Here is a 25,050-nt window from a genome sequence, read left to right as displayed (position 1 = left end):
TTAGCTGGCGGCCGTCTCTTGGTGAAGAGGGAAAAGCTTGGCCTGGTCCTCAGCCTCATAGCCGCAGGGCAGGTCACTCCTGGAGGAAGAGACCCGGCAGGATGACAGCTCGCTCAGCCTGAGAGCCTGTCCCAGCACTCGTGAGAGGCAGCGAAGGGCAGGGGCTACCCATTGTCATAGGAGTGCAGGGACAGTCAAGGCCAGAGTGACAGGGCGGACTTGCCCAAGGTCACAAAGTCCCCAAGGGGAGGAGAGAAGGTCAGGCCATCAGATGCCCATGAGATCCCCCAAGCCCCCATAATTGGAACCGGGAGTGGGGAAAGAGGATGTGCTCTGCACCAAGGCAGGGGCCTGACCCGGCCCTCTGGAGGACAGTGATGGCGAGAGAGGTTTTCATTTCCTTCTCTAGCCCTGAGGGCTCTGGGGAAGCTCTAAGTAGGCGGGAGGGAAATTTAATATTTGCTTCTGGCCCCCCCCAGAGAACGTGAGGGTGGGGGTGGGGGGTGAGGGGATGGGGGGCTGCTGTACCTATTATCGTTGATATCTGTGGCATTTCCTGGAGAGATCATCATCGAGAACACGGAACAAAACGAAGAGGAAAAGGAGAGTGGGTGTTGGAAACAGTCACCCCCAGCCCTCACATCCTGATCCCGGAGAGAAAAAAGGTAGACTTGGGCACAGCTGCCTCCTGGGTCTATGGCACTCTGTCTTAGGCTACACCAAGCTGCGTCATTATTCTGTTTGAGAAGACGCCTCCCTGAGCCCCACACAAGAGAGGAACGGGGAAGGGAAGACAGGGGTGGTGACAGGGGAAAGGAACCTGCTTGAGAAAGCCCAAGCTCTGAGGGGCTGGTTGGTGGTGGAGCTGCAGGTCAGAATCATTTGCTCTGCTTATATTTTTCAACTTGCCCTGGGGACCCCAAAGGCCAGTACCCATTTTTTTCCCCTCACCGTTGTCCATGTTGGCCTTCTGGTAGGAGACCAAGGGGCTGCCAGAAGATGTGGCCCCACTGCTGGCACAGGAGTTGGCAAAGCTGGATGGAGAGGGGAGAGAGGCAGCCTCTGCACCCGCCACCCATTACTTTGAGACCAGAAGAGTCCATGCATCCTCAATGAGATGCCCCCCAACTCCCAGAGGACAGAGGACAATCAACATGGGTCAGGGAGGGCAGATGCCCACCTCTGGTCACGGACGTGAAGTTGAGACGGGGTTAAAATGAAATCACTTAGGATTTCAGTTTTACCCAATACTCGACCCAACCTCACGCTGAATAAGGTGCATGGAGCCCGGTGTTGGATGCAGCCCACACCATGGTCACTCACTACATCTCTGAGGCGGAGCTGGGCGGAGCCTGCAGGTACAAATTCTGGTAGTTCTGGAACAGGCTGTTGGTGTAACTGATGCACTCAGGGCTCCGGGTGCCGTAGGGATTCGTAGGGGACGATGCTGGGTAGTGGCCGGGCCGGACAGGTTTCGCTGTGGTAAAGAAAGGGAAGTGGCCATGAAGAGGTGACTCTGCAGTCGCCGTAGTCCCTGAGGCCACTTGGCAGGAGGTGAACTGAGCTGTCTACAGGTTAATTCACTTCTGTACTTTTTGAGGGCTGACACGGACGAGAAGCGGGGAAGAAGCAATCACTTAGCCGCTAGACACCTGGGAATCTGCTGGGTCTCCGCAGAGGAACATGTCAGCCACGCCACTCACCAATCTGGGCAGAGTGGCCCCGCCGGCCGGAGCTCTTGCAGCGCACCGCCTCCTTGATGCGGTCCACCTCCTGCTGGTACCGGCGCTTGTCCTTCATGGCGCCCTCCTTGGCCTCCTTCAGTGCACCCTCCAGGGCCTTAACTCTCTCAGCCGTAGCCCTAAGTCGTTTTTCCAGTTTAGGAAGCTCACAACGCAGATCTGCATTGTCACGTACCAGCTAGTGGGGAGGCCGTGGAGAGGCCCAAGGGGCGCGGAGAGAGAACAAGGGAACATCCAGTCAGAGGGGGCAGAGGCCTCATTTCCCCGAGGCCTCAGTCCCTTCACCTAATATGCCTTCCCAGCCCATTCTTTCCTTCTCCCTGAGCAAACATGGTCAGGCATTCACAAGTGACAGCATTTTCTGGACAGCAAAACCGACTAACTCCACACTGCGGCTCAGAACCCTGTGACAGCATCCTGCCCCGGTCTCCTGGCTTAGACAGCTGTCACGACTTGTGCCAAATCAACAGCCCAGGGCAACCATGGGGATGAGAACCCCTCACCCAGACATGGGCATGCAGGGGTGGGCGGCGAGAGCACAGCAGCAGGTTGGAGGGTGAATATGGCGTTGGGTGCAGTGAGATGCGGTGCACAGCAGGAGCAGAAGCTGGAGAACAGGACCCCGCCTCACATACACCCCATCCCCTCCCCTCACATACACACAGCGCCCCATAGAAAGGAAAGAAAATGTTTGAGGTCTCACAGACATCTGTGTGCACTACCCAGGCTTCCTGGGCTGCCCCGCTCCCATTTAGATTAAATTCGAGCAGGGCGGCACCGCCAGGCAGCCAGAAAGACGTGCTGATCTTTCACAGGGTTACCCCAGGACAGGTGGCACCAGAGATTGCAAAAGGAGCTGGCCTTGGGAGACATCGGGGAAATCGGTATAGCAGGGGCGGGGTGGAGGTAGGGCTAGAAACACTTTAATTTTGGACAATCTGCAGATTAGAAACAGGGTTTTTCTGTGACAACAGTTTAGCTTAATTTGTAATAGGATGGCGGTCTTGGCTACAAAGATTCTATTTCCTTTTTTTTTTTTTTTAAAGATTTATTTCTTTATGCACGCAAGAGCTGGGGTGTAGGCCAGAGGTATACGGGTGAGAGGATTCTCCAGAGACAGAGTGGGGAGCAGAACAGGCAGATCAACTGAAACACACTGCTGCGGGGAGCAGCGGGAAAACAGGAGAGGTCTGCTGCGCCATGTGGGTAGCTCCCTGGCTGGGGATCGAACTCATGCTGCAGAGGCTGCCAATAGCTTGATGGCGCTGTAACCCCTTGCGCCAAGAGGGAGGCCCCTGAAGATTCTGTTTAACTGAGCTTATCTCTCGCTCTCCTTTCCAGTCTTGTGTCTACTGAGATAAGACATGAAGAGTCCCTGTCCTATAGAATGGTAGCTGCCAGAGGCTGGTGTACAGGCGATAAGGAGCTATTGTTTAATGGGTAAAGAGTTTTGGTTTTAGAAGAAGAATGAGAGAGTAGATGGTGGTGAAGTTACACAAGATCATAAACAGACCAAACAACACTCAACTGTGCACTTGAAGGGACTTAAGGTGGTAAAAAAAAATATTAAGGTGGTAAAGGTTACATTTTGTGTATTTTACCACAACACAAAAGTTGGGGTAAAAGTTATATAACATGCATTTGGATGGAAAAAGAACATGAACACAGAAATTAAAAAGAAGGCAGAGGGCCTCCCCGGTGGCGCAGCGGGTTGAGCGCAGCGCCGTGAAGCTGTCCGCAGCCTCTGCAGTGTGGGTTCAATCCCAGCCGGCTGGCAAGAATCCCACATGGCGCCGCAGACCTCTCCTGTCTCGCCTGCTACTCCCCTCAGCAGTGTACTTCAGTCAATCTGTCTGTTCTCTCACCCTCCGGCCTCTGGCCTGTACCCCAGCTCTTGTATTAAAAAAAAAAAAAGTCCTTAAAAAAAAAAAAGAAGGCAGAACTCATCACAATGTTTTCTTCCCTGTCCTTCAACTTCTCCGGACACCGTTACAATTTCGTAAGCAAAGGGGAAGAGATGGCAGCAAAGGCTTCTGCAGGCCCAGACAAAGTCAAGAAAGCCTGCAGACCATCCCTGGACACAACTCTGGGATTTTCTTCATTATTAAAAAGGGAAAAAAAAAAAAAAGATGTACTGAGTATTTACTGTTCTGGGAAGAAAAAAATTTAAACTTTCGTTTATTGAGACTGTGAGTTTAAACAGAATCTCAAGGTAGGTCTGAAAGGGAAGGAAGCCAAGGTTAGGGCTGACTTCATGAACCAGATAAAGCAGCCGGTTGACAGACTGTCGCCTGCGTCTTCAGGCTGAGCTGTCCGGCGCTCTCAGGGTGCTCCTGCTCTGTATGCACCAAACATTTCCTGTCCTGACTCCTAGGACTGCCCCTCCGGCCTGCCCCCCATACCTTTGAAACCCAGTCATCCACCTAGGGAGCCGCAGCAGCAAGGAGGGGACAGAGGCAGCGACTTAATACACACCAGCTTGGAGTGCCCCGAGCGGGGGCTGGCTGGGCCATCTGGAGGACTCACTGACTTTCCCTGCAGGCCGCCCCAGGCCTAGGCAGATGGAGTTCTCTCCACGGGCGAAAGCCCAACTTCCCTGGCTCCTCCCTGCCTCACGGCTTTCTGCCTCTGACTAAGCCTGACCAGTATCCCCCGTTGCAGGTATGAGCCCAGGTCTATGACGCCTCTTTCCCTTTCAACCTCTCCCTCCAACTACACAGGCATGGGGAATTCAACTCTGAGCAGATGCAGGTCGGGAGCTTGGAGAAGGGGAAATAGGCCGGGGAACAAAAAACAAGGTAAAAGCAGACCCAAGTATAGTATAAAGCGGGGATCCATGGGGAACACAAGGAAGACATGCAGGAAGGTTTTCCTAAATCCGAGGGGCCTCCAAGGATTTGGTATCCTGGCCCCTGGCCCCAAGCCTTTTCTGCACCCCTTCCCCACTTTTACCTGTTTGTGAACCTTTGTAAGCTGCTCCAGGTTGTTCTCAAGAAAGGAAATCTTCTGCTTTTGGGAGTGAATCCCCCCACTGTCCTCGGGCTCCATTTCTGCACTCTGCTTAGAGACAGAGAGAAAGGCACGGCTGGGCTGAGGGACAAGGGTCCTGCCCAGACAGACCGAGCCAGCCCGGCTAGGCGCCCTGCAGCAAGGAAGGGACAGACCACAGGCGTGGAAGGCCCTGAGGGCGGCACTCACTTTCTTGACTCGAGTCGTGACGTCTTGAACGAACAGCTTGCGAAGGTTGTGGAGGGTCTGGAGTTCCCGGGCCTGGAAGAATGATGACAAATGGGGACGGGCAAAACCAGCTCAGCTCCTCCCTCCAAAACTACTGGAACTTTCAGTCTGTCTAGTCAGGTGAGTCACGCATCCTTTAGGAAAACATGTGTCCTGATTCAGCCACTCACTGCCTTGGCAGAGGGCCGGAGGAGTGGGCTTAGAAAGCAATCAGGGGGGAGAAAGGAAGACACCCCCCCCACCCCCAGCCAGCCCTGCTACTTGGCACAGAAGGAAACCACTTACAACTGTCTCCTCCAGGCCCTTGAGGTCCTGCTTGGACTGCTCGTGTCGCTCGTACAGAAATCTGGAAGAAAAGGAAAACAGAACTCTCTTTCCTGCTTCTCCATTTCTTTTATCCATATTTTGTGATTCATTTATTATACAACCTACTCATGTTCACTATAGACATTAGAAATTAGAAAAGAAAAAGAAAGGTAAGTTAGACAAGTTTCACGTAAAGTTCACAGTTCCACTACTGTGATCACGTCGCCATCAACACGCTGGTGTCCGTCTTTCCCTACTCTCTCCACCCCGCGCATCCCCTACAACCCCCCTGGGGTTATAACATACCCACTGCTTTGCGACCTGCCTTTTACACTTAACAGAACATCACAAAGCCATTCCACGTCAGCTAATACTCAACGAGGTCAGGGCCTCCTTGGTGGCACAAGGGGTTAAGTCTCAGCTGTGAAGTTGTCCGCAGCCACTGCAGCACGAGTTCCATCCCCGGCCAGGGAGGTGACCCATATGGCACAGCAGACCTCTCCTGTCTCCCCGCTGCTCCCCTCAGCAGTGTATTTCAGTCAATCCACCTGTTCTGCTCCCCACTCTGACTCTGGTGAATCCTCCTACCCACTGCACCTCTGGCCTGCACCCCAGTTCTTGTATGCATAAATAAATAAATCCTTAAAAAAATAATAATAATACTCAACAAGGTCACTTCTGGAAGTTCTTTTTTCGCTCCCCACCCCATCAAATTGTCCTTTGGCAGAATCTGTTTCCTGTGGTCACCAATTCACATCTATCCTGGGGCCTGCCTCTGCTGCCAGTCTGAGAAGCAGCAGCGGGGCGGGGTGGGGGGGGTAGGGGGGGCAGCACTGTGGCTACAGGTCAGTGTCAGCAGGTGGCCCGGCCACTCACGTCAGCTCCTGGAGCTTGGTGCTCTTCTCGTGCTCTTCACTCTTCAGCTTCTCGTAGTCGGCCTGGAGTTTCTCCAGCTCCAGCTGTAGCTTCTGGTTCAGGCTGCGGAGAGCAAGGAAGACACGGAGAGGAAGAAAGATGTTAATAGGGGCGGGGGGAGAGCAGCTCCTCAGACTTTCCCCTCTGATGCAGGTGAGTCCCGGCAGCCTTGCTGCAGCTCCCTCCGGTCTCAGCAGCCCCCTCAGGCCTCAGGCTCCAAGCAGTCGTGAAGCCTCGAGGATGGGGCCTCGTCCTTACTCCTGCACCGCCTGGAGTTGGGCTGTGAAGAGCGAGCATGCAAGTGGACACAGCACAGCGCGAGGAGGGAGGATGCCCAGGAGGTGCCGCGGGGAGCTGCCCGCGGGGATGCTTACTCTCTCAGTTCATCGATGGTCTTCTGCTTCTCATTGATCTCATCCCTGAGCCGGGCCAGCTGCCGGTGATGTGCCTCCCGGTGAGTCTCCATCTGCAGCTCCAGGGCCTTCTGTAATAACCCCGCCCCCGAGCTCGAAGCTGGACATCCAGACACCAGCCAGTGAGGGCAGCAGAGCCCTACCCGTCCCCCGCACCTGTCCACTCACTTTCACTTCATCTGCATCCTGCGTGTCTGGCTCCTTGTCCTTGAGGGCGACTTCCTGCACAGTTTCTGAGGGAAAGAAGGGAGGGACAGCTTACATGACCCCTGCCTCATCCAGAAAGCACTTCCCCGGTGACCAAAGCTCTGGGCAGGGCAGGGGACAGCTGCCCAGAATGTTCTCACAGGGATGGCTCTGGGTTAGGACATCCGCTATGATTCAGGAGGGGCAGAGAGCAATGGAGGGTTATGGTTCATGTAGGAAGTCATGCAAAAGCCTGCCGCGCAGCACATGCATAGACAGCTGGGCGGGGGGTGAAGAAGGCTCACCCTGGGCCTGGAGCTTGGCCAGCTCGTCGCTCAGGGAGTCGTAGGACTCCTCCAGGTGCCGCTTCTTCAGCTCCACGCTCTGCATGTACTCCGTAAGCGAGCGGATCTTGGCCTCATGCTGGTGGGAGAAGGGTGGTGAGAGGAAGACAACAGGTGACAAAGGACACAACTCCAGGCAGTGCCAACCCCCGTAACTACTTCTCCCGGCCCTTCTCTTTTGCCGCGCCGTTCCTCGGGGCCCTTCCTTGCCACCCTTCAGGGGCAGTACACCCCTGAGCCTTCACTTCTCTGGCCTGGACCCTCCCCTGCTACCTCAAATTCTTCTGACTTCGATTTCAGTTGACCCCAGGCCCTAGACATAAATGTGGGTGCTCGGAGTCTTATCGCCCACCACAGAGTCACACATGGTCTCCCCGGCACCCAAGGGCTCTCGGCCTCGGCCACGCACCTGGGAGATGAGGAGCTGGCAGGAGGAGAGCTCCCGCCCCGTCACTTCCATCTTGCGGTGACATTCGACCTGGAGGTTCTCCAGCTGCCGGCACCGCTTGACCACAGACTTCACCTCGGATTTGATCTTGCTGATGTAGAGTCGGGCCACGGTGAACTCCTCCTCGATGGCCCCACTGATCTCCACCGGCTGGCGGGGGGGGGAAGAAGGGGGCTCCTCTGGGGTGGGGGATCCTGATTCATCCCTCCGCTCTGCCTGTCCCCGCGCCCAGGCCTACACGGACTCAGGTGTTTTCTGAGCCACTTCGGCAGCGTCACCTGGCATAGCTCCCACGACATTCTCTACGAGCACTGAGAGACTCAGCGCTGACCTCTCCCCTATGAGCAACATGACTTCCTTCTGCGGTCACTTGAGCCCCCCTGACGGGTCCCCTCGCGGCCACAGACACGGCATCTGTCCTTCCAGACTCGTGCCCCCCTCTCTAGAGCCTGCTCCAGGCACACCCCCATTGCTTCCGTACCCAGTACCCTTTAGCACGGCTGTGTGTGCCAGGCCCCACTGGACCACCTGTGCTTGTGGCTGCTCTTCCCCTGCACCCGTCGGGGCCTCGCTGTCCCCCGTCTCTCCCACTATTGCCCAGAGAAAGAACGGCCCAGCAAAGCTGCGGCCTCTGGCCCCACTCACCAGCTTGATCTCGCCGTTGCCCACAATGACACTGAACTCACTCAGGTCCTTCATCAGCCCGTTCAGCACCTCGGCGATGCGTTTCCGCTGGTGTCCACTGACCTCCTGCAGCCGCTGCAGCTCCGACTCCAGGGACAGCATGGTGGCCTGCGAGAGTCCCCCGGGTCCTCCCGTCACCGTCTTCCCACGCCACGCCCAGCCCGGGCAGCGGCCTCTCCCTGCACTCACAACCCTGGGGGCTGCCACAAGGAGAACAAGGGCCCGCAAAGGGAGCTGGGAGTGACAGGGGTCAGAGGGTAAAGGGCAGTGACAGGATGAGTCAGGCCTCTCGGCGAACTGAACAGCAGTGCAAGCGAGATCCATGCCTGTCGGGAGGCAGAGGTTCCCGGGGCGCAGAGAGGTCACTCACCACCTTCCCAGCCACTCACCACCTTCTGAGACAGCTCGTCCACCAGGAGCTGGTTCTGCTGGCTCTTCTCCTCCACCTCCTGGGACTTCTGGTCGTAGTTGACTGCCAGCTCCTCCAGCGCCTGCAGAACTTCCTTCACCTCGTCCTTGGCGGCGTCGTTCTCAGACTGCAGGTGGTTCAGCTCTCGCTGGACCTTCTCATTGTCCCCGCGCGTGGACACCAGCAGCTGTGGAGGGAGGGAGGTGCTTCCAGTGACCACTGCTAGGACCCCGTGGTGGGGGGCACCAAGCCACCCTCCCAGGTCCATGCTGGGAGAGACTTAAGGGCCAAGCAAGTCAAGAGGAGGTAAGCTGCAGGCGCCTCAGAAGTAGGGCAACAGGGGCCTCCTGGTGGCTCAAGGGGTTAAGACGGAGCACTCTGGAGCTGTCCGCAGCCACTGCAGCACGAGTTCGATCCCCGGCCAGGGAGCTACCCACATGGCGCAGCAGACCTCTCCTGTCTCCCCACTGCTCCCCTCAGCAGTGGATTTCAGTGGATCCACCTGCTCTGTTCCCCACTCTGTCTCTGGTAAATCCCCTCTCACCCCCCACACCTCTGGCCTGCACCCCAGCTCTTGTATGCACAAATAAATCTTTAAAAAAAGAAATAGGGCAACAGAATAAAGAAGCACTTAGATGCTAAAAGCCGTGCTTTAAGCAAATCCCCGATTAAGCCCCACACGTCTAGAAGAAAGCAAGCCCCTTCTTCACTGGTTGTAAGAAAGATCCTTTTCCTGCCTTCCAGGGATGACCCACATGCTTCTCCCACATCTTCCTCCCTCCTGTTACCTCTTCCTGGTCCAGCATTTGCTGCTTGAGCTTCTCTATAAGTTGGCTCTGCTGGTTGATCTCATCATCCTGTTGGAAGTGGGGAGAGAGATGGGGTGCAGGGGAAGTTACTCTTTCCAGTTTAGACATTTTGGATGGGGGCAGAGATAGGATCACTGTAAAAATCCAGATGCGTTTAGGCCTTGAGGTAAAACCCCATATCCTAAAAATAAATCTTTTCCTCAGCTTCTTTCTTTGACTCCTGACCTCATTTTTAAATTTGTTTCTTCCTGGAGGTTGGCAGGACCTTGGCAACACATAGAAAAAGCCTTCAAGTGTTCATATACTTGAACCTAGAAATCCCACTCTGGACTCCACTGCATCTAATCAAATCACTCAAAAGCAGCCTTCTGCACCGCAGCAGTCCGGAGGGTGGATATGGAGCAGAGCAGAAGCTGGAAAACAGGACCCCCCACCCCCCGCCTCATCCCCGCCCCACACGATGCCCACAGGAAGGAAAGAAAACGTCTGATGTTTCACAAACATTTGTGCTCATTATCCAGGATGGCAGAGACAGCCATTTAGAGTTGTTCATGGCAGCAAAAACAAGCAAACAATAAACTAGCAGTCCTGTACAAAGTGAATCGTTAAATACATGTTGATAAATGGACTGTTGGCGCCATTTAAAAATACTTTCATGAAGAATTGTTAACAAAGTAGGAAACTGCTCACTATATGAGGCTGAATAAAAAACGGATGCAAAGTTACATCCATCTATTGCGTGGCATGTGACTGCAAAAAAGCAAAATGTGATTTTGAACAGTGAGATGATGGATGATTTTAATTTTCTTCTATATGTTCTTATTTATTTTCCACTTTTCAGTAACAAGCATTTATCCCATTTAAGATGAGAAAAGGGCAGGGCCTCCCTCGTGGCACAGGGGCTAAGTCTCAGCACTATGAAGCTGTCCACAGCCACTGCAGCACGAGTTCGATCCCCGGCCAGGGAGCAGCCCACATGGCGCGGCAGACCTCTCCTGACTCCCTGCTGCTCCCCTCAGCAGCGGATTTCAGTAGATCCACCTGTTCTGCTCCCCATTCTTTCGCTGATGAATCCTCTCACCCCCATGCCTCTGGCCTGCACCCCAGCTCTTGTATGCATAAATAAACAAATCTTTAAAAAAAATAAAACTGGAAAGGGCAGTAGAAGCTGATCTGCAGCCCCTCAGCGCCTCCCCGGGTCACCGGGCACCTGCTCGGGCCCTCACCTTGTCGTCCAGCTGCTTGTAGAGGCGGCGGATCTCCTCCTCGTACTTCTGCCGCTCCTCGGGCGCAATGCGCACCACGATGGAGGAGTTGTCGTTCAGGGGCGTCTCCTCGCAGAGCTCGGCTCCCAGGGCGGCCTCCTCCCCAGCCAGGCGCTCTGTCTCAGGCACGTTCTCTCCTGGGGAAGGGGCGGGGCGGGGTGAGAGAAGCAGGGAAAGCCGCACCCTGGGGTCCTTTCTCCCAAGCTCCTGGCCTGTGAGGCCTCCCAGCCTCCTCCTCTGGGGCCAAGCGGATCTCCAACCTGACTAGAGTGGGATCAGGGCAGCCGGCCCCCGCTTCCTTGAGACTGCCCCACCGCGCCCGCCAGAAGAGCAGCTCCCCTGGGAAACCGCTCTCCTCTCACGCCGCCCCAAACAGGGCCCCTCTGGCTCCAGTCTCCTCCTCCTCCTCAGCTTCAGCCCCAGGCCCTGCTAACCGTTGCGCCACCGGCTCAGCTCGGCCTCCAGCTTTGCAATCGTCTCCTTCTGCGCCTTGGTCTTCTCCTTCTCCTTCTCGTATTTCTTCTTCCACTGCTCGGCAGTCAGCTCCAGGTTCACGGAGGCGGTGTTCTTAATGGTCTTTGCTCTGGGCGAGGAGGAAAGAACAGACATGAGGCCTCCGTTGAGGGCTGAGGCGTGCACGGCCCGGAGGGGAGGGAGTGGCCGCGCCGGCGGGGCCCCGGGGCCTGTGCCACTGACCGCTGCCCGAACATCAGGGTAGACTTGGTCTCTGCGTCGTTGTAGCTGGACGGTGAGCAGCAAATGAACATAGTCGTCCGGCAGTTGCCTCCCAGGGAGTCCTGGAGGATCCGTGTCATTTTGCTGTCACGATACGGAACGTAGCTTTTCTGGGGGAGGAGGGAGACCGTGAATCAGAAAGATAAACCCAACAGGGAATCGGAAAAGAGAGCAACCCGTGGATCAGGCACAAGGCGCTGGGCGCTTCGGGAGGCAGGAGAGGGGTGGGGGGGGGGCTGGGGGCCGAGGCGCTCACCGTGCCCTCTGCCAGCGCGGAGATGACATTCCCCAGGGCTGACAGTGACTTGTTGATGTTCTTGGCCTCATCCAGCACGGCCCCCTCAGCTCCGGTCTTGCTCACCTACGGGCCGGGCCGGGGTGTTAGGGGATGAGTGTGCCACGGCAGTTCCGCTGAGGAGGTCTCAGTCCAAGGACGAGAGGGGAGAAGAAAGCGCAGAGAAGGTCCCTCCTCTGCTCCCCTAAACTGTTGCCAAAGGCCATCCCCCCAGACACTCACATACAGATTGCGCGTATGTGGCATGTCCAGAAGAGGCAAGTCCAAGGACAGAAGGCAGATGCCTGGTTGCCAGGGGTGGGGGGTGGCAAAGAGGGCGTGGCCGTCCCCGTGGGTGGTGAAAGAGCCTGGGGCTAGTGGTAGCTGCGCAACCTCGCAAACAGTAAACACCCCCCAACTGGAGTGCCACATGGCGACCTCTATGGGATGTGAATTCTATCTCAATAAAAGTTACTTTGTGTTTTAAGAGCTGGCAAACCCCCAAAGCTTCCTTCCCTATCCTCCCACCCCCACTGGCCCCCAACCTTCTCGCTCCCCGCCAGGTCCACGAGGTACAGCTTCCCACTGAGCTTCTGCTCAGTCTCCATGTTCTCCTGCTTGATGTTGATGAGAAAGATGCTGTGGCTTCGAGAGCTGTGTTCATTCATGTCTGCAGGAGAGGGGGGAGTCCCCTATAAGACCCGCTGTGGGACTGAGGTCCTCAGCCCCCAGTGACGAGTGCGAGAGCCACCCCCACCCACTGGCCCTGCCGCTGCCCCCCGCAGCAGCAGACAAGCACAGACAAGCACCCTCCTCCTCTGATCCCTCCAGTCTTCCTTGCTCACTTTCAAGCCCTCAGGCCCAGGGGGCACAGAGGACAGGCAGATCCCCGGACTCAAGGGTCCCTAATATCTCCACTCACTGGTCACAGCCACATGACGATTAGATTTCCCTTCATCAATCACATCTAAAATCTCCTCCGGACTGGACACAAAGCGTTCGGTGCAACCCTGCAGGGGGCAAATGGAAGGTGATCCGTCACCTCGGATCTGCAAGTTCCGTCCCCGGCACACTGTCCACAGGGCTTTTCAAGAGAGTGCCTTTTCCCAGTCCCCAGACTTTCCCTGCTCCCTTGGCACAGCTCTCTCCTCCAGGACATCCACTCTGCAGGCTCTGGGTCACCGGCCTCTCCTCCCATGCCCACACTCGACGCAGTAACCCCGTCCCCATGGCTCACCTTGACAAATGGCACCCGGTTCTTGTCCTCGTGCACAGACAGATTTGTCTTGGTCACTAAATCAAGACAATACAGGATGAGCGAGGCCAGAACTTCCCTCCCGACCCCATTCAGGTGGTGATTCCTTCTCTGGGCAAAGGGAAGGAGGTGCCACTCATCTCCCTGCATGTGCCAAAGACTGTTTTGCCTCCAAAATTCCAACTTGAGGGTTCCGGCCCATCCCAGCCATGTATACGGAGGCCTGGGCATCGAAGCTCATCCTCTGACCCTTTGGGTTTTGGGAAATTCTTGGTGTGTGGAGGCAAGAGACACAATTATGAGTGTGAGTATGAGTGTGTCTGCCCCAAGTGCCCTCGGTATCCCTGCCAAACAACACCTCGTCCCAGGAGCAATGTAACCTTTTTTCTCCTTACCCTCTTCAAGCCCCCAACCACCTACTGGGGTTAGTGACCACTCACCATCCAGAAGGTCACGAATTTTGTCCAGATAAATCTCAAAGTAAGAAACCTGGTGAGGGACAAAGAAAGCAGGTGAAGGAGAGCGGCTTACGGACACGTGATGAAGGCGTCCCACGCTAATGGCACTCGGATGCCAAAGACGCTTAAGTGCTGGTAGTGGGAGGCAAAGAGCAGACGCTATCTGGGCACAGAACAACTGAGGTGACCAGAGGGAGACAAGGAGGGGGGCTCAGACTCTCATCCCGCCCCACCGCCCTCTGATGAGCTCCCGTCACCTTGATGTGGAACTCGAGGTTCTCATCCATGGAGTAGATGTGGTTGAAGATGTCCCGGGCAATTCGAGGAATGATTCCCATCAGCTGGGGGTCATGCAGCTTCCCCTGGGGAGTGAGGGGGTTCCAGCATGAGGCTCAGCAGCACACAGGTGCACACAAAGGTGACAGCTGACAAGCACGTTCTGAGTTGGGAGACGGCACTGCCGTGTCAGCCTTTAGTGGAAGGGGGAGCTAACAGGGCAGCCCTTTGGAATTTCATTGCCGCTGTTTTCCCAGAAAAAGCAAAACAGTGCAATAGCGGAAGGAGGGTGACTGCAGCAGGCTGAAGGATTCCTGGAAACGGCCACGGACGCGTTGCCCTTGCTTCATAGTCAGTCCCCAGCTCACCTCAGGGGCTCCTCCCAGCCCCACCCCCTCCCCCACTGAGGCTGCAGACCACACCCCACTCCTCAACGCCCGCCCGTGGAAGTCAGAACCTCACCTCCATGGTGTGCGTTTTCCCTGAAGATGTCTGTCCATAAGCAAAAATGGTGCCATTATAGCCAGCAAGGACATCTGGAAGAGACGGCAGAGAAAGCACAATGGTGGGGACCAGCAGGGTGGGGAGTAAGGAGCCTGGGAAATACATTCTGAGAAAACATCATTACCTTTGACAATCTGCATGGCGCAGGCGTGGTAGACTTGCTCCTGAGTGGTGTTTGGGGGGAACACACGGTCAAAGACATACGGCTTCCCCTGGAGAGGAGGTAAAAGATGGTGGACATCAGCAGGCAGGATGTGAGGGGGACGAAATCCGGTAACCCCCTTCCGTCAGCCCGGGGGGGGGGGGTTCGCCAACTCTCCATGTGCGTGGATGATGCTGGGGAGAACCCAGACTTAGTGCTGACACCAGGAGTTGTGTGCATGTAGAAGGGTGTCCCTGACGCAGGCTTAGCATGATGACCTGGCACCCCACCACCACAGCCCCGCACCCTGGGAAGCCAGAGGGGAGAAGACCACAGGGTCACAAGCTGTGGAGAGCCGAGAACAATCCATCTTTAAGTAAATATAAAATTATCTCAGCAGATCCATACATCCCGATAAAGAACGATCTTCAAGGTGTATTCAGTGGAAGGTGCACGGTTCGGGATGTGTGCAGTGGGGTTCCCATGCAGAGATGGAATACACAAGCAGGGAGTCGCTGGGCTGTTGCGGGACATTAACAGGAGCCCCCTCTTTGTGCAAGGGATATATGAAATCAGAAACATGGGTCTCACTTAAGAAATCAGCTTTATGTAAAGAAGACTGTGAAGCAAATCACTCAGGACAAAAAGTACATTTTCTGTTGTTTTCCCGCCTCCTACCCTCAGAGGAACCGTGAGAAACACAAATTTAAAAGTTTTTTTTTCTTTTTCTTTTTTAGATTTGCAACAATTTGAAAACACTTGCAGATGAACCACAGAGTCCAGCAATGAATAAAAAGGGAGGTAGGTCGTGACTGCATAACCTGCATGGAGAGACCAGCCTACTTTATCATTTACTACCACAAAGTATACACGAATCTGTTATAAAGGCTCAAAATTTACACACACAGACCTACACTGCACCATTAGTAGTTGACAGAAATGTAAAAAAATTATCAGGATGGGGTAGTAAGTCATAACTGGAAGAAGCAAATTATTTCTGTAAGAGTGAGCTCACGTGTTGCCAGCTCCGTGTGAGTGTGTGGTGTGTGTGTGAGCTTTCTCTGCATGAGCCATTTGTCTCTCCAGTTTAAAAAAAAAAACAAAAAACATGAATTTGTGACTGCCTGGCTGGTGCCCCTAACCCCCACATTGCTCAACTGTATAAAGAAACTGTGACTCAGTTGTCAAATCTACAAAGCCCATGTTCGTCCAACTGACATATAAAGCTGAGTCTCCGAACACAGGAATTCAGGTAACACTTTTTAATAAAGGAAAGTCACAAAACTTGGTTAGAACTGGAGATGTGATAGAGCATTATATCAATAGATAGGATTTTTTTTTCTAGATGGAATTATACAAAAGTATTAACAGAGGTTACTTTGGGGAAAGAAGTTGGGAGAGAGGAAGCTTTCTTTTGGCATTCTGTATCCTGGATTGTTTATACTTTTTAACCACAAACAGGAATTATATTTCAAAAACATTATAATGAAAGCGGGAGCGACAACTGCGCCTTATTTTGCTTTCTTTTTTTATTTCTTTGCATAAAAGAAAACTCCTAACTATAATATATTTAATAACAAAAATATTTGAAAAATATGGCTTGTGGAAAAAATCTACCTGAACTATTGATCTGAAAACAAACTCCACAAAGTGAGGGCCGCTGTGAAGGTGTGCTCCGAAATGAAGAGAGTACTGTAAACCTGTGGAGACTTTCTGGAGGACAATTCTATTAAACATTTAAATGTCCACACCGTCCACTGCCCACCTAGACAGTGTTGTAAACTAATGTTACCTCAATAAAAATAAGTAGAACCATAACCCCAAAAAAAAAGAACCGTTCATGGTGGTTATCACTGGGGAGCAGAATGACAGGAAATTAAACCTCACTTTTTCTATGACATTTAAATGTTATGTAATGATGTTGTTTTTGAATTAAAAAATAAAATCTTATAGATGACATTATAAAAGAATATATAGTGACATAAGGAATGCACAAAATGCTGTTTACTACATGTAAGGGATCACCCCATTTCTGTAAAAAAATATTATGTATATGTAACTTTGCATAAAAATGTTAATAGTGGTTATCCTTGGACAATGAAAATTTAGGAGTTTTTGTTCCTTTAATTTAGATTTAAATTTTTTCTAAAATAAAAATACCGGGCCTCCCTGGTGGCACAAGGGGTTAAGCACCATGAAGCTACCCGCAGCCACTGCAGCACAAGTTTGAGCCCCAGCCGGGCAGCTACCCACATGGTGCAGCAGACCTCTCCTATCTTGTCCACTGCTCCCCTCAGCAGTGGATTTCAGTGGATCCATCTGTTCTGCTCCTCATTCTGTCTCTGGTGAATCACTCCCCCACACCTCTGGCCTGAACCCCAGCTTTCATATGCATAAATAAATAAAATAAATCTTAAAAACAAAATAGCAGTCCGTTGGGGGTGGTATTGATTGGAAGGGGACACAAGTCAGCTCTAGATCTCAATGTGGGCAGTGGTTCCATGGGTATCACACATGTATAGAATTCATCCAGCTGTCTACATGAGCTTTGTGCACCGCAGGTAAATTATTCCCCAGTAAGTGCCATCGTACCATAGATAACGCCCTATGATGTTGAAATGGCTCTTAAAATAGAAACTGATGTGCAACTCACTGTTAATAAATGCATATTAAAACTGAAGTACTATTTTTACCTTTTCATATCATTTCAATTTTTGTCATATGACCATGTAAGACTTACTCAAAAATTAATACTTTTGAATAATAAAATTATGTACTATATTGAATTATGGCACAAGGCATGATATTTTATATTTGTGAAAAAATAGGTCACAAAATAATGTATAGTTTAGGATACAATGCTATTAAAATTAATATGTATATACACAGAAAAAAAATGGATGGCATCAAATACATCAAATTATTAACAGTTTTTCGGGGGGGGTTAAGGATTTTGAGTGATTTTTAGTTTCTTATATATGGTTTTCTATGTTTTTAACATTGTCAACAAGCAAACATTAATGTAGTTATCAAATGATGTTTAATGTTATCAAACAAAAATATATCTTAATTCTTGAGTGATCTACCTCAGTGTTTCTCCCATCCAGCGGCCAGGACAAACAAACAAAACGTGTCTATCTCAGGCCCGTGACTCCGACCTCTTCTCCACCAATGAGCTCCAGCCATGCTTCACCAAGTCAGGCCCGCCGCCAGCGGGGATTAAACACAACTCTCAAGCCAACCTTGGCCCCCACCCCTTCACCCCTGGGAACACAGGTGCCAAAACACACACATGCACACACCGCATTCATTGTCTCCACACCCCTTCCCCCTAACCCTCCCCGCCACAGGATGGGAGGGTGCCCTGCGCCTTAAAATGGAGGGCGCTCTCCAAGTGCTGAAGGCCATTTCTGCCCGAGGAAGCCTTTTCCTCAGCCTCGGCTCGGCTCGGAAGAAGGCAGGAACTGCAGAGGAAAGAAGGTGATGTTCTGAGACTCGTGAGGATAAAAGGCACCCAAGAGCTGAGGATGGGTGAGAGCCGCACACAGGGATTATAATCCAAGGGTTCTGGGAGGGTAAGACCCAGTTTAGTTCTTCCTTTTTTTTTTTTTTTTAATCTTAAGGTTTTTATTTCTGTGAAGGTGCAAGTTTTTTTTAATTTTCTATTGATCATACTCAGGATGAATTCATTTTGTCAGATCTTTCTCTGAGAATAACTAGGCCAGTGATTTTCTACTTCTTCTGCCTCTACTCACATGGGAAACACCACGATTATTTACAACTCTTGTGACACATAATTACTTTAAGTCAGAGTGTTGTAGGGGGTTCTCGCCAGAATCTGGAGGCGTGTGCAGTGAGTAAAAGCCATTTCTGATGCCCCACCCCAGGCCTGTGCCCAGACCACTCTGCAGCTTGAGTCCCCCAAAGTGCTGAAGGCAGGTGTTCCCTAACATCCAGCACAGTTGGGGCCTCCCTGGTTGCGCAAGGGGTTAAGCACAGCACTATGAAGCTATCAGCAAGCTCTGCAGCAAGAGTTTGATCCCCAGCAGGCCAGGGAGCTACCCACATGGCACAGCAGACCTCTCCTGACTCGCCTGCTGCTCCCCTCAGCAGTGGATTTCAGTCAGTCTGCCTGTTCTGCTCCCCACTCTGTCTGGTGAATCTTCTCACCCCCCGCACCTCTGGCCTGTCTCCCAGTTCTTATAAGCATAAATAAATAAATCTTTAAAAAAAAATCCAGCACAGTTTCTGGCCCACAGGATGTTGAATAAACTGAAACACTGATGGAGGAAGAAACAAGAGGAAATCAGGGGCTTTGACTGCAACACCACCTCAGCGGGGAAGTTGTTTCCAATTATTTCAAAAGCTCGCCGGGAAGGAAACAGCGTATAGAAAACAATAACATCTAATCTTTATCAGGAGTATATTATGTGCCTGTCACTGTGCTCGGCAGTTTATAAGCTTCATCTCGTTATCGCTGCAACCTAAGAGGCAGGGACTCTTATTACTCCATTGCATAGATGTGAAAACTGACGTCCAGAGAGGCGAGGTAGCGTCGCGGTCACACAGCTGAGTGGCAGAGCGCTGTTCTAAACCCAGCCTGGCTCTAAACCCACACTGATCGCAGACGCGAAGTGCCAACACCGCGTCAGACTCGTATCAAGGCTCTTCCTTCCCCTCCCCTTCTCCCTTCCCCCACGTGGGCATTTCCAGACATAACTAAACCCTTCAACACTCCCCTTTTCCGACGTCCAGCCCATCCCCAGAAGTGTGGATGCTCCCGCCCACCCTCTCGAAGGCGGCGCCCTCACTAGCCCACCTTTGGGTAGTGGGAGACCCTGTGACAGAGTTAGCGACTGGAAGACTTTACCTCAGCGAGACCTTCTACCTGTGAGGGGTGCCCCTGAGCTCCTGCCTCTCTCCTACCCTCCGCAGTCCAAGGACTCCTCACCCATCACCTTCTCCCCAAGCCTCTCTCCCGCCCCAGCGCCCGGGGCTCAGTTCTCCCACTCCAGCTGCCCGTGGTCTTCCTGCCCGTGCGCACCTCCCAGCCACCTCCATGTCGTTTTCCATAATGTGCACCGGCTAAAGCTAAGATGGGGGCTAAGTGGGGTCCAAGATGACCACCCCTTTACCCTCACCAAGCACCTGGTAGAGACTGAACTTCCCAGCACCGGGCCTGATTTCCATGGTGACACCCCTGGGGATTGTTGCCATGGAAACGCTGGAGAGACACTGGTCATGGTGAACATTCCACAATCCTTCCCTCTCCGTTTTCTTTATCAGACTCCCCTAAACATAAGGGAGGATTTGCCCCCCCCTTTAGTTTTCAGTGGAATCACCCCAAATAATACCGACTGTACTCCAATTATCCTGCAGGACTCAGCCTCGTGTCCCCAAGTGAGATACTTGATAGTCCTTTTTTGGCCTCCTTAAGAACCCACTTACCCATCAGGAGACCTGGAGGAGGCAGGGTGGAGAGGACTCTTGAATGAAGGGGGCAGGGAGAAGGAAGAGGGAGCGGTGCTTCCTTCTCACCATCTCCCCCACACCTGATGCAGATGCAGCAGCCCAGGCAGCAGACGCTGGACAAGGTGCCCACCAAGACCAGCGCAGAGAGAGGCCTTCAATGGGCCCGGTGAAAAGTCACAGCGGATGCTGAATAGCACAGAAGCCAAAGCTACGCACCACACAGTGACCCAGACCCCCTTCCACTGCCCAGCCACTAACTCCGCTGTGCCCTGCACCTCAGCCTGCCAGGGATGGCCAAGGGAGTAGGGAAGAGGAAGGGTCCCACAGAGCTGTCTCCCCAGCTTATTCTCTGACCCTTTGCCAAGCAGAGACAACCTAGGAATACCAGGGACTCAGTGCCCAGCGCTAGGTGCAGAGCTGCAAGGCCACGAGCAGAGCCACGAGAAACAAGAGTAGGCGCTGGGGGCAGAGACCACCCTCTCCCATCTCCCCTCTCCCTCACCTCCCAGACACCCTGAGGTAGCATGCTCCCTTCACCCCTCAGACAATCTCCCACGCCCCGGGCCCCAAAGGGGGCTGGCGGAGAAGACGAAAGAAGGTCGATTTCCTTTCCTTGTTGGGACCTTCAAGGGTCTCTTCTAAAATCACTTCTCCTGTAGCTCTCATCCTCCTGAAAGAGGCTAAGGGCTGGGCAGGCATGCTGCAAACAAAATGGCCCCTCAAAAGCATTTATCTTGCAGTGAGAAGTTGACAGGAAGGGCGAGGGCAGGGGAGAACGCAGACACAGACAAAGGCACAGCCCTAGCCCTACAAATATCAGGCCGGACAGGCAAGGAGGTGCCAAGTGTGGAGATAAGGAAATCCCTCTGGCAAGAGGCCCTCTTTGTCCCCCACCCCACTGCCTCTCCTGTTTATCTCAGCAAATTGGACACCACGGGGCCTCCCAGCATCACCCCATGTCCACCACGGCTGGAGGGGCGGGAATGGAGCTGTGTCAGTCTCATCCGACAAACCTAGGCCGAGGAAGCCAAGTTTAAAAGTAGAAGACTTTTGAGCCACATCCCTCCCATTTCTCAGCCTTTGTGTCTCGGGGGGCACCAACTCTCACAGCTCACGCCTGCTGCCCAGAACACTGAGAGCAGTTTCCCCGCTAGATCCTGGTCTCATTTGAGCCTGGCCAGACCAAAACTGACCAGACCACAGGGCTAAGGTCTCTGGGGCAAAGGGAGGTGAGGACCCTCTCGAGGTGGCAAACACACTCACACCCAAGCACGAGAGGCCGAAGCACCCATCTCCGCTCTCGGTGTGGGTGTGAGCTCAGTGCGGGGACAGACCACGGGCCTTAGGGAGAGGTCATGTAAGCAGGTCTCTTGCAAAGGCATGTTGACTCAAGCCCCGTTCTCACTGACCCAGAAGGCCCCCGCCCCCCGCTCTACTTTCCTTTAGTCAGTTAATGAACACACCTGTCCCAGGCACTGTGGATCAAAATAGGTAAGAAATGCCACTGACCTTGAGGACTGTCCTCCTAGGGGACCCTCCCTTCTCTAACTCCCTTCTCCAACAGCACCCCTCAAGTCCGACTGGATCCCTTCATGCCATATCCTGACAGTCCCGACCAATTTGGAAAACGAGGGGGGTAGGCGAGGAATTCCTTAGGAATTCTGTTTGGACCATCACAGAGAAACGTCCGGAACAGAAATCTGCAGAGGCAGTGTGGTATGGAGGAAAAGCCGTGAGCCTTGGAGTCACACACTGAGGTTCACACACATGAATTAGTGTGACCTTGAGAAAGTCATTCGACTTCTTTGGACCTCATTTGCCTCATCTGTAAAATGGAGATATTAATACCTGCTTGAGACTGTTGTAAGAATGTTGAGGGCTAAATAACGTGTGCAGGGTAACAAGCTCGCAGTAAATATTAGGCCTCCTTCTTCATGGGCTCTGCTACAGGCCAGGGGCTGCTGTGATGAGGTGGATGGAGGTGGTTTGCTACTTTTTTACTGGATCATGGGGAAAAAGGATGAATAAGCAAGCGCTGAGTGTCTGCGGGTTCTGTTATTTTCGCTGGCTGGAACTGGGGGGTGGTGTCTAAACCCTCTTCCTACTGCACCAGGGAGGAAAAGGCAGACGTTTCTTTAGGACCCGAGGCGCCCCCAAACTGGGTGTGGCATGGATGTATTTCCTCCTCAGAAAACCCTTGGCTGGGTTGAACCTATGCCCTCCCCCCAAGTCCACGCCGTAACTGCTTGGGGGTGCAGGGGCTGGTCCCGGAGAGCACGCTCACTCCTGCCTCGCGGGGACCCAGACTGCCCCCTCCCATGAGCCCACCCGCGCCCCCACTTCGTTTCCCGGGCGGTGGGGGTGCGGATCCGAGCAGCAACAAAGCGAAGATGCCCTTTCTCGGGGGGAGAGGGAGGCATCAGAGGGCTGGCCCTAGCGAGTGGGGACCCCGCGCAGCAGCGGCAGAGGGGAGCTGGGTCCCCGATCGCCGGCGAGCGGCCCCCGCCGACTCTGCGGAGACCTGGCCGCGGGCCCGGCCGGGCCACACCCAGCCGCCCCGAGGCCGGGCAGGGGAGGGGCGCGGCGCCCCGGGCGGAGGCCGGGCGCGGGGAGGGGGCGCCGCGCGGCGGGCGGGGCGCGGGCTGGCGGGGCCCGAAAGAGCATCCTGCCGCTCCCCGAAACTCCCTGTGGGGCGGCACTCACCCCGATCACGACGCTGTCGTCCCCCTGGAAAATGGGGATGAACTTGTCCCCGCGCAGGATCTCGGCCTGGTTCAGCGGGCGGAACCGGCACAGCACCTTGATGCTGCACTCGTTGTTGGGCTCGGCCATCGCGGCGCCGGCGCTGGGGGGCTCGGCCGCAGGGTGGGGGCGCTCGGGCCGGGGGCGCTCAGCGGAGGCCGGGGGGGCGGACAGGCGCTCGGGCTCGGGGCCGAGGACGCCGCGGGGTTCCCAGGCGAGGGCTGGGGAGCAGGCCGGGCGCGCTCGCGGCTGCGGTGCGGGGTGCGGTGCGGGCGACCGGGCGTCTGGTCCTCGCTCGGCTGCGCCTCCCGCCCCTCGCTGCAGCGCCGCGCTGCGGGCCTGGGCGGGGCCGGGGCGGGGCCTGGGCCGGCGGGGGGCGCCCCCCTCCGCGCCGCCCCCGCGCCCCACCTCTGCCGCGGTGTCACCTTCCGCGCGCCTCTCCGCGCCCCGGCCGGCCCCCCTCGGGCGCCGGCCCCCTGGAAGGGCGCGGGGCTGGGGGGCCGTCCCCGCACCCCCACCCCGTTTGCTCCCGGACACCCTCTCCCGCCACAGCCGCGCCAAGGGGCGCCCACGTCTCAGGCCCGGTCCCCCGCACCCTCTCTCGGCCCCCAACCCTCTCAGCCTTCAAGGGCCGTGGCTTGTACCCCACCGAGTTGGGGGGCCCGGCTTCATGTCACAGACAGGAGGCTCAGGGGAGGGTCTGGCGCTTCCCTTGTGCCTCGCGCCCGGAGGTCCCTGCTGCTCTCAGCACCGCACACCGGGTCTCGGGTCCAGGGAAGACGAACTGGGCTGTGAGAATTCAAAAGCAGATAAAATCCTCATTTTTGCCCCAAGGGCAGGGCCTGGGAGGGAGGTGGGAATAGCTTGCGAGAAAAAGGGAGTCAGAAAGTAGTGGAGGATGATGGCGGGGGTGGGTAAGGACTTTGGGAAAGGCCTCTGGGCCGACCTCCTCCTCAGGGTTTCAGGCAGGTTCAGGTACCAGTGAGACCAGGTCCTGTCCCAGGGATCCTTGCATGGAGCACCATCACCCCTGCCCCTTTCTCGGGCCTTTGGTCTCTGTTTCTCCATGTTCTTTTTTTTTTTTGGGGGGGGGGGAAGCCAAACCTAAAGAGTCCTTGTCCTTCCTCTATTCAGGTCAGACTCCTGCAGCCCCTGAGTAGAACCTCCTAGAAGCCGACCAAATTGATTTTTCTCCACATCAGCCGGCCTCTGCTGGCCAACAGAGTTAGACTGCAGGAGTTGAGGCTCTAGGCCAAAGGGAGGAGTGGAGAGATGGGAAAAAGGAGGAGGGGAGAGAGGTTCTGCTTAGCAATTTGTCTGGTAAGTGTCTAAGGTCGCTGAAGGGCTCTGAAGCCAGGGTGAGCGATGGCCTGCTCTGAGAGACCTACACTCAGAACTTTCCTGAGTGGGGCCTATACCTCTAACCTACCTTGAATCTTACAGAAACTGAAGGAAAGGGGTCCAGAGTAAGAAACTGAATGGGAAGGCAATAGGACTATAGTGACAGAGGGGCAGAGGCCCCGGGGAGGAGCCAGGAGAGTATGCATGGAATGACAATGAATTCCAAACTCAGGAAAATAGGCATCTGTCCAGTCACTTGGTCTGGCACTATTTTTAATTGTTGCAGTATCCTGCATGCTCAGAAAACATCCTGGGAAACATCCCAACCTCAGGCCCCCAGGGGGTCTAGGGTGGCCTCCTTAGTGAAGGAGTTTCAAAATGCTAATCCATGGCCAGTCACTCCCCACTCCCCCCAAAAATACCCCACATAATCAGGTAAGTTTTTCATAAAGTTCAATTTCTTAAGATTCAAAGAACTGGGCCATCCTGGTGGTGAAAGGGGTTAAGTCTCAGCACTATGAAGCTATCACCAGCCACTGCAGCACGAGTTCGATCCCCAACCAGGGAGCTACCCACATGATGCAGCAGACCTCTCCTGTCTCACCCGCTGCTCCCCTCAGCAGTGGATTTTAGCAGATCTGCTTCTTCTGCTCCCCATTCTGCCTCTGGTGACTCCTCTCACCCCCTGCACCTCTGGCCTGTATGTACCCCAGTTCTTGTATGCATAAATAAATCAACCTTAAAAAAAATTCAAAGAAGTGTTTTTTATTCTAAGGCAGTCACTCCCACTTTTATAAATAATGATGGTAATAGTGTAAGTAGGTTTTCTTTCTTTTTTATGTATTCATTTAGCAACATTAAAAGGTGCAATGTTCTGTTTAGCCTCAAAAAGATTTGCTGTTGTTTTAATTTTACTGAACTGAGAAATTCAAGTTGCTGAAAAATATTAGTCAAGTGGCTAAGAAGAGCAAAAAGAATATTCATACAGACATAAAGTCCCACTTCAGCTTGATATAGGATTGCCAGATTTGAAAAATAAAAACAAGATGCCCAGTTAAATTTATTTATTTATTTATTTTTTTAAAGGCATGTT

General features: G+C 53.9%; 1 protein-coding gene across 2 annotated transcripts; it reads right to left on the bottom strand.

Annotated features, from left to right (window-relative positions):
* On the bottom strand, window positions 1-22,706 carry KIF5A (kinesin family member 5A; the record flags this gene model as incomplete). Of its 2 annotated transcripts, XM_084256312.1 has the most annotated exons (28): window positions 1-79; window positions 529-556; window positions 952-1,034; window positions 1,324-1,477; window positions 1,704-1,920; window positions 4,695-4,799; window positions 4,941-5,012; window positions 5,265-5,325; window positions 6,162-6,263; window positions 6,575-6,684; window positions 6,782-6,846; window positions 7,105-7,222; window positions 7,553-7,741; window positions 8,237-8,383; window positions 8,665-8,871; window positions 9,473-9,541; window positions 10,720-10,895; window positions 11,193-11,341; window positions 11,455-11,603; window positions 11,750-11,854; window positions 12,313-12,437; window positions 12,690-12,777; window positions 13,005-13,060; window positions 13,463-13,511; window positions 13,738-13,842; window positions 14,219-14,292; window positions 14,385-14,472; window positions 22,578-22,706. In XM_084256312.1, 28 exons carry the CDS (start codon window positions 22,704-22,706, stop codon window positions 1-3), a joined length of 3,099 nt encoding a protein of 1,032 aa, XP_084112438.1. The 2 variants fall into 2 exon arrangements, with proteins under 2 accessions (XP_084112438.1, XP_084112439.1); XM_084256313.1 differs by lacking the exons at window positions 13,738-13,842; window positions 14,219-14,292; window positions 14,385-14,472.
* Between the last annotated feature and the right edge of the window lie 2,344 nt (window positions 22,707-25,050).

The sequence above is a fragment of the Talpa europaea genome (genome assembly GCF_964194135.1).
Source record: "Talpa europaea genome assembly, chromosome: 15".
Lineage (NCBI taxonomy): Eukaryota > Metazoa > Chordata > Mammalia > Eulipotyphla > Talpidae > Talpa > Talpa europaea.
Note: the sequence above shows the minus strand (reverse complement) of the source record. Positions and strands in the feature narration are given on the sequence as shown.